At 37.1% G+C, this 14980-nt stretch overlaps 1 protein-coding gene across 1 annotated transcript in view; it reads right to left on the reverse strand.

Moving 5' to 3' along the window:
- LOC133525119 (WD repeat domain phosphoinositide-interacting protein 4-like) overlaps window positions 1-14980 on the reverse strand; it is a 36968-nt gene that overhangs the window by 20101 nt on the left and 1887 nt on the right. The window contains exons 2-3 of the mRNA XM_061861375.1: window positions 13555-13629; window positions 3431-3608 (exon numbers count right to left, since the gene is read on the reverse strand). Coding sequence (XP_061717359.1) covers window positions 3431-3608; window positions 13555-13629 — 253 coding nt within the window. The remainder of the gene's footprint in view (window positions 1-3430; window positions 3609-13554; window positions 13630-14980) is intronic.

The following is a 14980-nucleotide window of genomic DNA, read 5'->3' on the forward strand; positions in this document are numbered from 1 at the left end:
ATGAATTGTGTTTTCCCTGGATTAAAATTAAAACTAGTAATCGCCATAATAAATTAAAGTGGATAACCAAGGGAATACGAAAGTCATGTCACACGAAACGTAATCTCTATATGAAATGTAGAACATCAAAAAATAAGAATGAAAACAAACAGGTATTCAAATCTTATAATAATATTCTCAGGAAGTGTATTTTTGCATCTCAAAAAATGACCAATAAACAGCTCATTATAAATCATAAGAATAAATGTAAGGCGACGTGGAATATAATATCATCGATGACATCTAAGAATAATCATAACAACAATCTTGAATCTATAGAATTTAATAATTTTACATATACCGATCCACAAGAGATTTGTAATTTATTTAATAATTATTTCATAAATATTACTAGTTCTAATTTAGATATAATACAAGCACCCTCCCAAGTAACAAGCAATCTGGTTAATCAAATAAATTCAATGTTTTTGAAACCAGTTGATGAACATGAAGTGTACAAATTAATTCTGTCGCTGAATAACAGTAAAGCGTGTGGCTATGATGACATTATTACGAATATTTTGAAATTAAATGCAATAAGCCTTACCCATCCACTGACCCATATTATAAATCTATCATTCGCTCAAGGCATTTTTCCCGAACAACTAAAGTTATCAATTATTAAACCCTTATTTAAAAAGGGTAGTCGCAAAGATCCAAATAATTATAGACCCATAACATTAGTTCCGGTTTTATCTAAATTATTCGAAAGAGCAATGTGTATGAGGTTAACGAATTACCTTGAAAAGAAAAAGATATTACAACCAAATCAGTTCGGTTTTAGAAAAAGTCATTCGACTGAATTAGCATGTTTTCATTTTGTTAAATATGTCTCAGAAGCGATAAATAACAAATTGCCAATTACATCAATTTTCCTTGACTTAAGTAAGGCATTCGATACTGTTAATCATAACATACTGTTGAAGAAGCTTGAAATATATGGAATTAGAGGCTCAGTACTTACTTGGCTCAAAAGCTACCTGGGGGACAGAAAACAGTGCACAGAAATTGAAAAATTCGTTAGTCAGGGGAAAAGTCTTATGAAACAAAAGTTCCGGTCTGATTTTCGCGAAAATAGATGGGGAGTTCCTCAGGGCAGTAACTTGGGCCCATTGTTATTCCTGGTTTATGTTAATGATCTTCCCCAAGCTACCGTACAAAAGTGCATATTATTTGCGGACGATACTACACTAATAATTAAGGGAGAGGATATTTTAACGTATGAAGCTGAAATAAATAAAGCCTTGGCCGATATCAGCACATGGACCAGCAAGAACAATCTCAATATCAACCTAACGAAAACAGTGTATACACAATTTCATTCCTATCAAACCAATCCTGGCCAACTTGATATCAAATATAATGACATCTTAGTAGAAAAATGTGATAATGTGAAATTTTTAGGATTACATATTGACAAAAACTTAAGCTGGAAACAACACGTCGAAGTTGTTTGTTCCAAACTTGACGGATTTGTGTTCGCTCTAAGGAAACTTCGAAATACGGTATCTCTACAGGCCGCAACAACTGCCTATCACGGATATGTTGCATCTGTACTTAACTACGGTCTTTTACTTTGGGGCAATTCGGTCGACATTGAAAAAGCGTTCATTCGACAGAAAAAGTGCATTCGTGCGATAGCCAACGCTTGGATCACGGACAGTTGTAAACCACTGTTTAGGAAATTTAATGTTTTGCCTTTGCCTTGCATGTACATCAAAAAAGCATGTCTATTTGTGAAAAAACACCCTGAACTTTTTAAAAAGAGATTTGATGTTTTTGCCGGAAATCGTAGAGCGCAATATAAGGACTTGTTATATCAGCCTCCTTCACATTCTACTGTATACCACAAAAATGCATACAATATGTGTATAGTTATATTCAACAGTCTTCCTGATGAGCTAAAGCAAATTAATAGTAACCAATTTAGTAATAAGATTACAAAATGGCTGTCTGAAAATTGCTTTTACAGTGTTAGGGAATTTTTAGAGCAGAAATTAGTAAAGTAAAATTTTCAGTAGTAGAGTTTATGTATATTTCTTTACATCTTATTTTTAATGTATTCTCCCAATGACTTTTAAATAAATTATATACGACATCCATTTTGCAATTTTACTTTTAATATCAAATTTTAATTTATCGATGTTAGTTTTATAAGTTTTATTTATTCTTGGACATTCTATTATTTAATTTTCGAATTGTTACAAGTGGATGTTACTATTATTATTATTTTACTATGAAAAATTTAGCCACTGTTTTATTTTCTTAATTTTTCTATACTGATTTATTTTATGTTAATTTTTGCATGTCGTGTCTTCGACTGAATACTGACACTTATATGTAAAACCTTTTCTGTTATCATCTTGTACCATACGTATTCTGGCAAATAAAGAAATTCTATTCTATTCTATTCTATTCTATTCTATTCAGTATCTAGCAGGTGCTTGTAGAGAATTCGTTTAGAGGAAGTGCATTCCAAAGACGGATTGCTTGAACAGCGAAAAGACGTTAGGAAACCAGTATGGACAGTACCGAATTCTTAGATAAGAAAAAGAAATAATAGTATTTTATGCAACAGTCATTTTTTGACCTACTTATACAACGTTGCATACAATATTTTTCCTACGAGTCAACAAAAATAAATCTTAATTTAGGTAAACAAATTACAGCAAAAGTATATAGCCAAGACGCGTGAGCATACCTTGTTACGCGCCCGGCCCGCCCCGGGCCGCGGCCGGCCGGTCGGCGACACCTCCTCGTAACTCATGAGACCCTGGTACTTGCTACTTGCTAAATTAATTTTTTGGACAGTTTTTTCTCAACTTTGGCCACCGTAGCCTACGGAGACTAACAAGCAACGCTAAGCGGTCTTCGTAGTCTATGGGTGTTGCTATATTACGGGTGTCACATGCGTGTTTCTGACTTATGAAGTAATTATTTTTACTATGCAACCAAATGAATATTTTGTAAGTTGGCATCAATGCACTTAGTTTAAAACTGTATTCGTTTTGGTTTTGTTAGGTTGGTAGCCATTAATCGCAGTAACGTTATAGCGTATAAAAGCACAAGAGCTTTTATGAGGAATAGACAATATAGACTTTTCTTGAAATCTTTTATGTATGTTCTTATATTCGTGTTAATGAATGCATAAATGACAGATAACAGTAGAGGAGTAGGAAAAATTAATAATAGAAATGAGAATATAATTATAACATAACACTATAAATAATACAAAACTCAGCCGGTTCGCCTCTACGACTTCTACAAGGCATCATAAGGGCTTAAAGCTCGAAAGTTATTAAATTTACATTCCTTTGGGTTCATAAGTAACCATAATATACATACGTAAAACGAAGTATAGAAACAGATAGATCTAGTAGGTTAAACTTACTTGTCTCGACGCGCTCGCAGCGCGCGTATGGGCGACTTGAAGAGCACCTCGGCCCGGAATGCTCTTTGCTGGTCGTCCAGCAACAGCAGCGTGCATGGCCGCCTCGCCTTCACTACTAGGAGCCAGTTGGTGCGAAACACCATCTCGCAGAGGGACACCTCGCCAAGCTCTTCTTTGCCTAGAAATAGACCATAGATCTAGAGTAAGAATAATTTTGTACATTGACCAGCCATTTTTAGGGTTTCGTACCTCGAAAGGAAAAAACGGAACCCCTATAGGATCACTTTGTTGTCCGTCCATCCGTCTGTCTGTCTGTCAAGAACCTTTTTCTCAGGAACGCGAGGAGGTATCAAGCTGGAAATTATTTACTCAGGTCTACTGTCCCTTGGAGCTGTGAAAAAATTAAACTTTTTATACTACGTCTGTGGCAAACAAGCATACGGCCCGCCTGATGGTAAGCAGTCTCCGTAGCCAACCAACCAACCGTTCTAAGCCAGCCAACGCAATCAAAAGATACAACTGTTTATGCCGCAAATTTTTGTCACTTGCAAGGGAATCAAAACCTTCAGGGTTATTCCCGTGAACTCAGAATCTTGAAATTTGGTACGAAGCAACATCTTATAGCACAGATAAAGGAAATATTTCAAAAACCGCAAATTTTTAGTTACATCATATAATAATATATACCTACAGGTTTGTACGGAACCATCGGTGCGCGAGTGCAACTCGCTCTTGGGCGATATTTTTATCTGTATCCGTTCGTATAATATCAATCAATATTATATTTAGAGTAAGTATGTATATATGTGACCTTGACAGGTTATTCGTATACAGATACAAACAAATCTCGTCCTTATGGCAAGCGACAAAATGGGACGATTTGCCGGCCGCGGTCACATATGTATATATTATATGCGTGTATGTATGTACAGTCGGCGTCAGATATATAAGAGAGGCCGAGGTGCCCAAAAATATCTGAACACGCACTCTAGCGCCTTTATGATAGAGGCGTGATCAGATATTTGTGACCACCTTGACCGCTCCGATATATCTGATGGCGACTGTACATAAACACAAACATACATACACGCATACGTAATATATGTAGTTTATATACTTTTCTTTTTAATTATTTTATTTTTTTTCACTCTGCATCAATTGTGTCTATGGTTGACTGATAGAGAATGCCATTTGGCATTATGCCAGTTGCATATATTTTGTACAATAAAGTTTAAATAAAAAAAATAGATAACATCCATGAAAGTGACGTATTAAATGACTCGCAAAAAATAATACTAAAACTCTATTTTGATTATAATTTTCCTGCCCAATTCGACCTTAAGCTTTCATAAATAATCCAGATAGGCAAAACGTATGAAAGGTACAGGCAAGGAACAAAATCTCCATATACCAAAAAGTGTCCGAAAAAAAACCATAAATAGGTGGCGCTACAATACCTAGAATACTTGAGAAAAAATCTAATCATAGACAGCGCACTTCACTCCGTCAATAACGTCTAGGTTTCTTAGCTACTCTAGCGCTACTCTGGAGAGATTTGGAACTATTATTTATAGCTGACAGCTGGACACTTTTGCAACAATTCTGCCTAAGGAGTTTCTGTTCCTTGCCTCTACCTGCCATAGCAAAACGGAAACAAATACACTTTAAAACGTCATTTGATGATTCAACTGTGTTCACCAAAATAATATGACGTAGGTTAAAATCGACGCATTTATTAAACACAAACAAACATGATAAAGATAGTATATTGAATTACTACAATACTGAGACTGGTTTTGATTTGCAATAGCACAATTTCCTTATTTTTTTAAAACCCCTTTTTAACTAGAAGCTAGCTAAAAACTAGCTGTTTCATGTGCTCTGCCTACCCCTATTGATCGTTTTAAGGATATGGATCTCAAACTGTTCAAGTCAAACACAAAAATGTGGCTTATAGAAAAATGTTTTTATTGTGTTAATGATTATTTAAGTGACTCATAAGTAAGTAAGTAAGTAAGTAAGTAAGTAAATATTCTTTATTGCACCAACAAAGTAAGTAAGTAAGTAAGTATTTTTATTCTTTAGATAATCTTGCGATAAAAAGAAGTCCCACTAGATCCATTTGTCATTTAAACTGGATCTATTACTAAAAAAAGTTCTCGTTAGATCCATCGGCCGGAAGTTGGATCTAACGAACAAAAAAATTCTCACTAGATCCATCTTGGATCTACTGGTTGGATCTATCGAGAATGAAGGAATACGTAAATACCTATATATGATGTAAATGTATGTACACCTGAAAAGGTTAAGTCTCAGTGTAACGGGATGTGTAATTGTATATTCGACCTGCAATGTAACCTGATTCTTATATACAATAAATAACTTTGAACTTTGGAATCCAGGCGTGAGTTTATGCATGTATTCTCAAACAGTTTTCATCTAAAGTGTCTCACGGTAAATTTTCGGCTGGGTTGGCAGGATCGTGTTCCATTCGAAGGTTCCTGCATCGTACTGGCATTGGCATGACGGGTATAGAATGCCTACTCATTAAGAGGCTGTCAACACCCAATGTCCTTGAAATTGATGTTACTTAAACAGTTTTTTAAGAAAGACTATTTGTTTTAGTCAAGAAATCGGCTCGATAGAAAATAATTGCAAAGATTGGTCTTAAAATCACAATTAAACGGTTTTATGTCTTTATTGTTTTGACTTATGGGTCTGCAATTAAAATCACAATTTCAAAACATTTATATCTAAACCGTGGTTGAGTTAAATATTACACTAATAATCCACTTTTTTTTATTTAAATATTTTTCTTATTATTCCCTTGCCCAGGCCCAGTAACATACGACAGTGCTATCTCATTTACTCCGATACAAATAGACAGTGTGCGCGCTTTAGGTATTGACAGCCTCTTAATGGTCAACTGCATTGGTGTGGACACCTTGTGCGCATGCCGCCATCAAGACTGCCTTAAGTTGTGTTTTACTCCGAACTAGCATCGGGTAAACGCAAGGCCGGTGGACAATATATGCGGTACAAGGATGTCCTGAAACTCCAAGTCTAAGTTTTCGTTGAATGTTTATATTAAGCTTTATTTACACATTTTTTTCTTCGTTTGGAAATATTTATCCAGCGACACACCACACCACAGGGTTGGAGCGAAAAAAACATTTCATCCCTACTTTACGTTTAGGGAAAAAAAAAATACATTTTATTTTACCACTTTGTCGCATTTACTGATTAACATATCTCACTAACGATCACGGAGCAATGCCTCGGATAGACAGACATGGCGAAACAATAAGGGTTCCTAGTTGACAACGGAACCCTAATAAAAATGTGTAATGTCAGCCATCTTTGTAGCAGACCGTACAAATGTCTCGTACTGCCTTGCCCTGCATACTTACAGTAAAAAGCCATGTCAGAAATTAGCCAAGTGTCAACGACCGAATATATTTAGCTTGGCACAGATATTTTGAATGAAGTTTTATCTACGCGTGAGTGCGCATTGGACCTGGCGTTCGTACCGAATTCATATGGTGGTTGTATTGTTAACTAAGTTGTAATCATTGACTTTTAATTAGTTCGTAAATATGGATCTTACGGGCACTACGAACACGAAGTGGGCCTGTTCGTTGCCGCACTAATCGGGTTTGCACATATTTGTTGGTGCATACATGTACTTTTGAAATCTTTGGTAGCCCATATATACGAGATATCGAATTTTGTACATAATACGCGCGTTGTGTGCATTTGCGGGAGATGACCAGGGGGCCTAGTCAAGTGACAATCTTTGATAGAAAAAGCCAAATAATAATAATAAATAAATAAATATTGAATATTATATTATTTTGACGACCTGTCTGGCTTAGAGGGTCACTACCCACTAAGCCAGAAATAAATGCCAGAAATAAATGCCACAAATAAATGCTATTTGAACCCGGGACCATTGGCTTCATAGGCAGAGTCACTACTCTGCTTATGAAGCCGATGGCGGGACCATCGGCTTTTAAATCGGGTTCAAATAGCATTTATTCGTGTGATGAGCACGAAAATTCGTTCCTGAGTCATGGGTGTTTTCTATGTATTATAATATTTATAGAGTAGACGTCGGCGAAATTGTGCCGTGACGCTAGCAGCGTCTGTTTAGTTAAGCGACAGCGTCGCACCAGCGCCCTCACAGCGACAACGCGACGTCTCTAACGCCTTTAGAACGTCGACGCCTTGCCAGCGTATTATCAGCGCCTGCATAGCGTTCTTGGCCTGCCTACCACCGCGCCGCAACAGTTTAAATATTGCCACCATTGAGAATACACATTAATAAAGTAAAGTGCGTATATGGATTCCGCCGAAGAAACACTGCTGTTAACATTATTACTACAACAAAAAGTACGTGAAAAGAAGAAAACATCGCAGGAATTAGGATGAACATTTGTGGAGTTATCTAATTCATGAAAGCGATTATTTCGTACTACTTATATTGTTAACATATCAAGAAAACTATCATACGAATGCCAAGAAAAGCATTCGCCGAATTTCTACAAAACTTGAACTGTGCACTAACCATCGCAGCGACGCTGCGCGGGCGCTGACAAGACACTGGAATGACGATGACGCTCGAAAAACGTTACTGACGTCGCGTCGTCGCTGCGTGAACGCTGAGTGAGACGCTGGCGCTCGATTAACGCCGCTGCCGTCGCGTTGACGCTGCATAAAAGTTGTGTCGCCGCTGCACGGGCGTTGGTCGGACGTCAACGCTCAAAAGGTGTAGAATTCTCAGTTAAGCCACCCCACACTAGCGTCCCCAAGTGTCGGTGCTCGGCGTCTAGTCAACTCTATGGCAGATGCTCATCCCAACGTTGGCGCAACTGCGCAGCAACGCCATTTTCCATAGCACTGACTAGACGCCGACGGTAGTACACGGTCAAAGAAAACTCCTCTAGACATAACTTTGGCTATACCTGTCAATATGCATAATGAAACAACGTACTAAGTGTACTTGCATATACTTAACATACCCCAATGAATCTTTTTTTAGACAATAATAATTAATGCAGCAAAAGGTTACATCAATAATGTATTTTCCAACAGTCAGACGAATACAGCGTATTTTTTATCCGTTATCTATATTGTGAATTTGCTACAGCTGCGAAGTAAATATGTAGATGTTAATGAAACTAATGAATAATATTTACTATGTATATAATTTTTTATATATATTAAGGACATTATTACACCAATTGAATAAGTCCCACAGTAAGCTCAATAAGGCTTGTGTTGAGGGTACTTAGACAACGATATATATAATACTTATATAAATATTTATAAATACTGTATTTATAGAAAACACCCATGACTCAGGAACAAATATCCATGCTCATCACACGAATAAATGCCCTTACCAGGATTTGAACCCGGGACCATCAGCATCGTAGGCAGGGTCACTACCCACTAGGCCAAACCGGTCGTAGCCATATATTTGTATAAAAAAGTTACAGCCTATTTATTCACTGCAAGTAGGTATGACGAATTTGACAATACGGTAAAAAATGGATGTGGTTGGTATTTCCGGCAACACAAAGGATATCCTTATTTTTTTAAGCGAAGCTCATGCAGCACACTTTTTAATTTCGTGTTGTTAAAATAAAAGGGAATCGCCCTTAAACAATAAAAACATTGATATCTGATCAGCTAAAACATCTACAGGAACATTCTTCCCGCGATTTGGGGATTACTTCCATCCATAGTAAAAGTTGTTTAATAACTAGAATAGGAATATGAATAACATCTACATATTCAACCATATGGTATTATTATAATAGAGAAAAACAATGAAATTATCGCAATCGCAACCTGTATCACACGACGTCATCGTAGGCGACGTAAATTTCATGGCACCTACGCGTTTAGGTCGCGAGATTCACGCTCCGCTTCTATGGTTTGTTGACAAAACAACAACTCATGGCGCAAAATACCCGACGACCGGTTTGGCCTAGTGGGTAGTGACCCTGCCTACGAAGCTGATGGTCCCGGGTTCAAATCCTGGTAAGGGCATTTATTCGTGTGATGAGCATGGATATTTGTTCCTGAGTCATGGGTGTTTTCTATGTATTTAAGTATTTATAAATATTTATATATTATATGTATCGTTGTCTAAGTACCCTCAACACACGCCTTATTGAGCTTACTGTGGGACTTAGTCAATTTGTGTAATAATGCCGTATAATATTTATATATTTATTTATATATTAAAAATACTATAACGTAGTAATAATAGTTCAATGTAGTCAACCTAGTAAGTATCCCTCCCTCTTTTCTGTTAACGACCCTCAGTCTCCTGAATATCTACACTCTTTCTTCCACTACTATGGTGTCTCTCGTGTCCGTCAGCTACGCTCTTCTGTCAATACTCACCGAACTGGTTACATGTCCGATTCTTTCTCTATTCAGGCAGCTCGCCTTTGGAATAGTCTCCCTGTCAAAATTAGACAGTGTCCGAACACTTAAAAAAATCCTTAAGTGAGCACTTTGCTCGGAGTACTGGAAAATCTTAGTGTTTCTGCTTTGTAAGTTCATCTGATTTCATATATATGTATGTATATGTATTTGTATCAATATTATATATATATATGTATGTTTATGTTTGTGTATTTCTTATGACTGTATTGTGTTCGTACATGTACCTAATTGTATCATCTATACCTCATGTTTTTGCACCGCCTACCACTTATCTGTTTGCCTAAAGGTTGACTGGTAGAGAATGCCTTATGGAATTAAGTTCGCCTTTTGTACAGTGTGTTTTCTTATGTGCAATTAAGATTAAATAAATAAAGTATGACTAAACGTTAAAAAACACATTGTACTTTCTATTTTAGTTTTAAACAACTATTGACGTCGAATATATGCGTCAAGCGAATTAAAATGGAGATTATGCACAACACCACCACACGATTCCATCGGTAAATAGTACGTACTCATAACAAAGAAAAACATTGCACAATATTTATTATGATATTGAAGGCAAAACGAGTAGACAAATCGCCTGATGGCAAGCAATTACCGTTGCCCATACGGATCGCAACTTGCCGGCCTTTAAGATGGGAATACGGTTTACGGGTTACGGTTATGGCACCTGGCAAACCAATCTGTCAGTAGAAAAAGTCGCAGAATTCAAAATTGGTATGGGCGACCCTTCGTGCCTATATTTATTAAAGCCGCCTTTTTCTACTGCCAAAATTGCTTTGCCAAATTTTAAATCATACAAAGTGTAACGAAAATAGTCGGGATCCGTTTAAGGGTATCGTGTTCTATAGGTCTAAGATGGTCGGCTCTTTATCATTTGTCACCATGCCCGTCACGTTCTAACAAGTATGTAAGTGCGAAAGTGACGGGCATAATGACACGTGATAAAAATGGAACCATGCTGACTTCTGATCAGAAAACAGTAGAAGAAAAATGTTTTAGAGGCAAAATATTTTCGGCCTTTGTATGGATGGTTGTTCAACTTGGACGACCTGTCCCATAGAAAAAAAAAATTGCGTCAATTTTTTTTTCTTCTGCTTTTCCCTAATCAAATCACGATAGCGAATATTCCCTTAAACGGATCCCTACAATTTTTATTACACCTTGTATTTTATCCCCTTCGTTCTAGAAGCGATTATTTTGTTTTTAAATTTAATCTACCCTCAAATGGCTCCTTAAGGCAGCTGAGGGTAGATGAAAATATTACATGATCAAATAATGTAGGTTCAAAGACAGGTCGTTCAGTGACAGATCCAGGCGGTTTTGTATTTGGTTGGTTAACCAATAAATGTTAAAACTACCCGAAAATGTACAAATTGTTTGTTTACCTTTTTTTAAATACCTAAAGATACAGACTATAGTGATTGTAATCTTAAATCTGTCTTTCTATTGAGCCAGAGGTGAGAGGAGACGTGCGGCAACCAACCAATAGCATTGGTTGTCTACCCCGCTCCGCTGGATTACAACATTTACAACCACTATTATTGGTAGATTCGAGAACGTGTCCTCTCATTTCCGCCTCAGTGGAAGGTAGCCTAAGCAGATTTGGTTCCATAATAAGCTAATAGCTTCTACAAAAAACATCAGAGCATTGAACTATTAATACGTATAGAACCGGCACAGAGAAACAGTATTTTGCGCTATGAGTTATCGTTTTGACAACAAACCATAGAAGCAGAGCGTGAATCTCGCGACCTAAACGCGTAAGCGCCATGAATTTTACGTCGTTACGACGTTTTGGTCGCACGTTATGGTCGAGTTCACAAGTCAACGTTCCAAAAATATATTTACACGACCCTACTGTAGAGGCGTGTAAAGACATTTGTGGAAAGTTAGCTTGTAAATATTATTATTATTTCCTTTATTTATCTTTTTCTCTCAGATTAGGCTTTTTACAATATGTATATAAAAGTAAAATATAAAAACACTTACAAAACAATACAAAAGATATAAACACATTATAAAAAACCTAACCTAGGGTGCCGCCAGCAGCGGGGCAGGGCCCAAGCTGCCGGTGGTCAGGGCCGCAGAGAGAGGAACCGCCGGACTATCCGCGCCGTGTCCAAGATCACCGCCTTCTGCATCTGACCCTTGATCCAACCACCTAGCGAGAGTCTCTCAAGGTGTTTGTTATTATTATTATTTAATAAGTAGGCAGGCAGTTTGACAACTGATATGACCTGTATCCAATATTCATAAATCATGAACGAGTAGTATAATGTGCTTGACTAATTTATTTTTAAACTGAACTGAAATATGTTTGTGAACTCGACTGTACAGGTTGCGATTACAACAATTTAATTGTTTGGTATCTATGGCTTCTCTATAGAGTAATAATAACTCAAAGTATCCGATTTAAGTTGGCAGCAGGAAGTCAGTTCTCGAATTTCTTATTTACTTACCCGAAAATTGCTAACAATGAACTCGTAGTCAATTCATTTGATGCCGAAAGGATAAAAATGATTTACTTTCCATTTTTAGTATTAATCCTTATTAATATAAGCTTAAGATAGAATTTAGATAAGCTTTAGAAATAAAGCGTTTTCCTCAATGAAATGACTCAGTTCCCGAGCGATGCATGACCCTAAGTAACCCCTTTTACAGTTATGTCTTCAAAAATAGAAACAGAAAGATTTAATAAAGGTAAACAATATAAACGATATAGCCTCTGTCATGGCTAGGAAACCGGTTAAATTTCTAAACCGTTATCATGTACTTGGCGCAAAACCTTTGAATTTCGGTTTCTCTTGATAAACCTTTATTTTAAACCGGTTTTTATGGGAACAGTTCTTGTCAAACCGGTTTCGAGCAATAAAAACCGGTTTATTCCTATGTTGGTGTCTATGTTTACGTGGCACGCCACCAGGCCGGCCGGCCGTTTTGTCGCTCGTCGAATAAACAGTTTTTAGGGTTACAATAAAGTTTTGAAAACTTCTTATAAAAGTTCGGAGGAAAACCGAAATAAACCGGTATTTATCGGTATTTTATAAACCGGTTTCGAGCCTTGGTTTCTGTAACCAATGGAGGAGCATTGACATTTTAATGCCGGCTGTACACACTCGTCGAGACCCTCTCGCCGAGTCTCGACAACGCTCCGGTCCAATCGGAGAACCGTGAGGTGAGACGAGAAAGAGCAAGACGAGAAGGGAGCAGTATGTACACACTCGTTCTCGCCCTGTCTCGGGGTGTCTCGATGAGTGAATATAGCCCGCATGATGATTTAAGGTACACTGAAAAAAATGGATAGCCGAACTGGTTTTGTAACTTTACTAAATAACTAAACTACGGTTATAAGAAAATAAACTTTGCATAAATTTACAAACTTATTTTGTAGTGTATACCCAGTACCTGAACACTGATAGCCAAATCGGTTTTGTAACATAAAACACATAGTTCGCAAGTCCCAATTTTTGTGTAAACAGTAACCAAAATTTTGTTACAGTTATGCAAACATTTCTTTCAGTGTAACTAACTATGGTAAACTCTGCATTCAAAAAAGTTAAATTATTTATATATCATAAAATCCGCTTCTATTGTCTTATTTTCAAAAATGTAAAATGATTGAAGATGGTTGGTGTAGAACTAAAGTATAAACTTACTGTAATGTGCTTTCTCCACGAGCGGTTCCACATTGTAGACGCGCAGGCCTGATGTGAGGCAGCAAGTGAAGCAGCCTGCAACAGAACATTTACTGATCAACATCATCTCTACGCTTGGCAGGAGGAATATACTCGAATATCACCAACATTGGGCTTGGCCAAGAGAAATCCATACTATCCATACTTCCATACTTACTAAAATTATGAATGTGATTGCCTTTCTGTCTTTTCAAATAAAATTGGTATAGTGTAAGACCCGGGGAAGGGCATAGGATAGTTTTTAATCCGAGTCATCATATTTTAAGGGTGTAAAAAGGGGGGTGGAAATTTGTATTGTATGTAAAAAATATATAAATATATACAACATTGAAAAATCTCAAAGCGGTTGAGCACCTGCTTGCAGTTGAGATAAAGTTACAAAACTTGGCGTATTTCATCAATATAATAAGTGTAACAAAATAAGGGGGTGCCGCTTCATCTAACTAGAATTTCTATTTTTCCCGTACAAACGAGAACCACCCTTATCATCATCATTGGACTTGGCAAGGAGAAATGGGCTTGAACTTCTATGCTAGAACATTTTTAACGGAAAAAACAAGTGTTTATGTATGGGGAGACTTTTCTAGTAGTGTGACTACTTATAGACAACAAATCAAAATATTCAATAAAATATGTTCCCAGTGCCGCATGCATCCAGACAGTTGGGCTAGTGTAGCTGCCAAGTGGATGCCAGAAGATGGGCGCGGACGCGGTAGCCTAAACAGAGGTGGCAGGCCAGCCTAGACACCTTCCTCAGCAACTGGCTGGAAGAGGCACTGGATCGGGAGTCCTGGAGATCGAGGAGAGAGGCCTTTGCCCAGCAGTGGGGAACTAAAATAGTCTAGAAAAATAAATGTTCCCAGTTATCCCCTGAGTATTATTTACTGTATAATGTTAACATTCAAGATCATTCACCTGTATTATTCTTATTGATTATAAAATTATTACACTTTACAGTTGATGCCCTTATTATCTGTTACCTATAATGATATTAGCAATGCTGAAAAACAACTTTTATGATTACTCAGAGTTGGGATTCATGGAAATGATGAAACCTTATAAGTAAATAAATAAAATATTGAGGACAATTGTACACTAAGCAAAGCTTGTACTATGGGTACTAGGCACCAATATACATACATTTATACATACATCAGTGGTTCCTAACCTTTTCAGTACTGTCAACCCTTTTGACTACTGCGACGCTCCATGCTGCCCTACATTAGGCGACAGACAGAAAGAGGTGGCAGCAAAGGACACGACCCTCAGTGATTAGGAAACCGATGCAAGGAGGTTAAATATGATTAACGTAAAAAAATATTACTATGAAAAGTATCTTATTTACCGGCTTTTTAAACCTTATCCTCATGTAATGTAGGAAACAACA

Source organism: Cydia pomonella, chromosome 14 (genome assembly GCF_033807575.1).
Source record: "Cydia pomonella isolate Wapato2018A chromosome 14, ilCydPomo1, whole genome shotgun sequence".
NCBI lineage: Eukaryota > Metazoa > Arthropoda > Insecta > Lepidoptera > Tortricidae > Cydia > Cydia pomonella.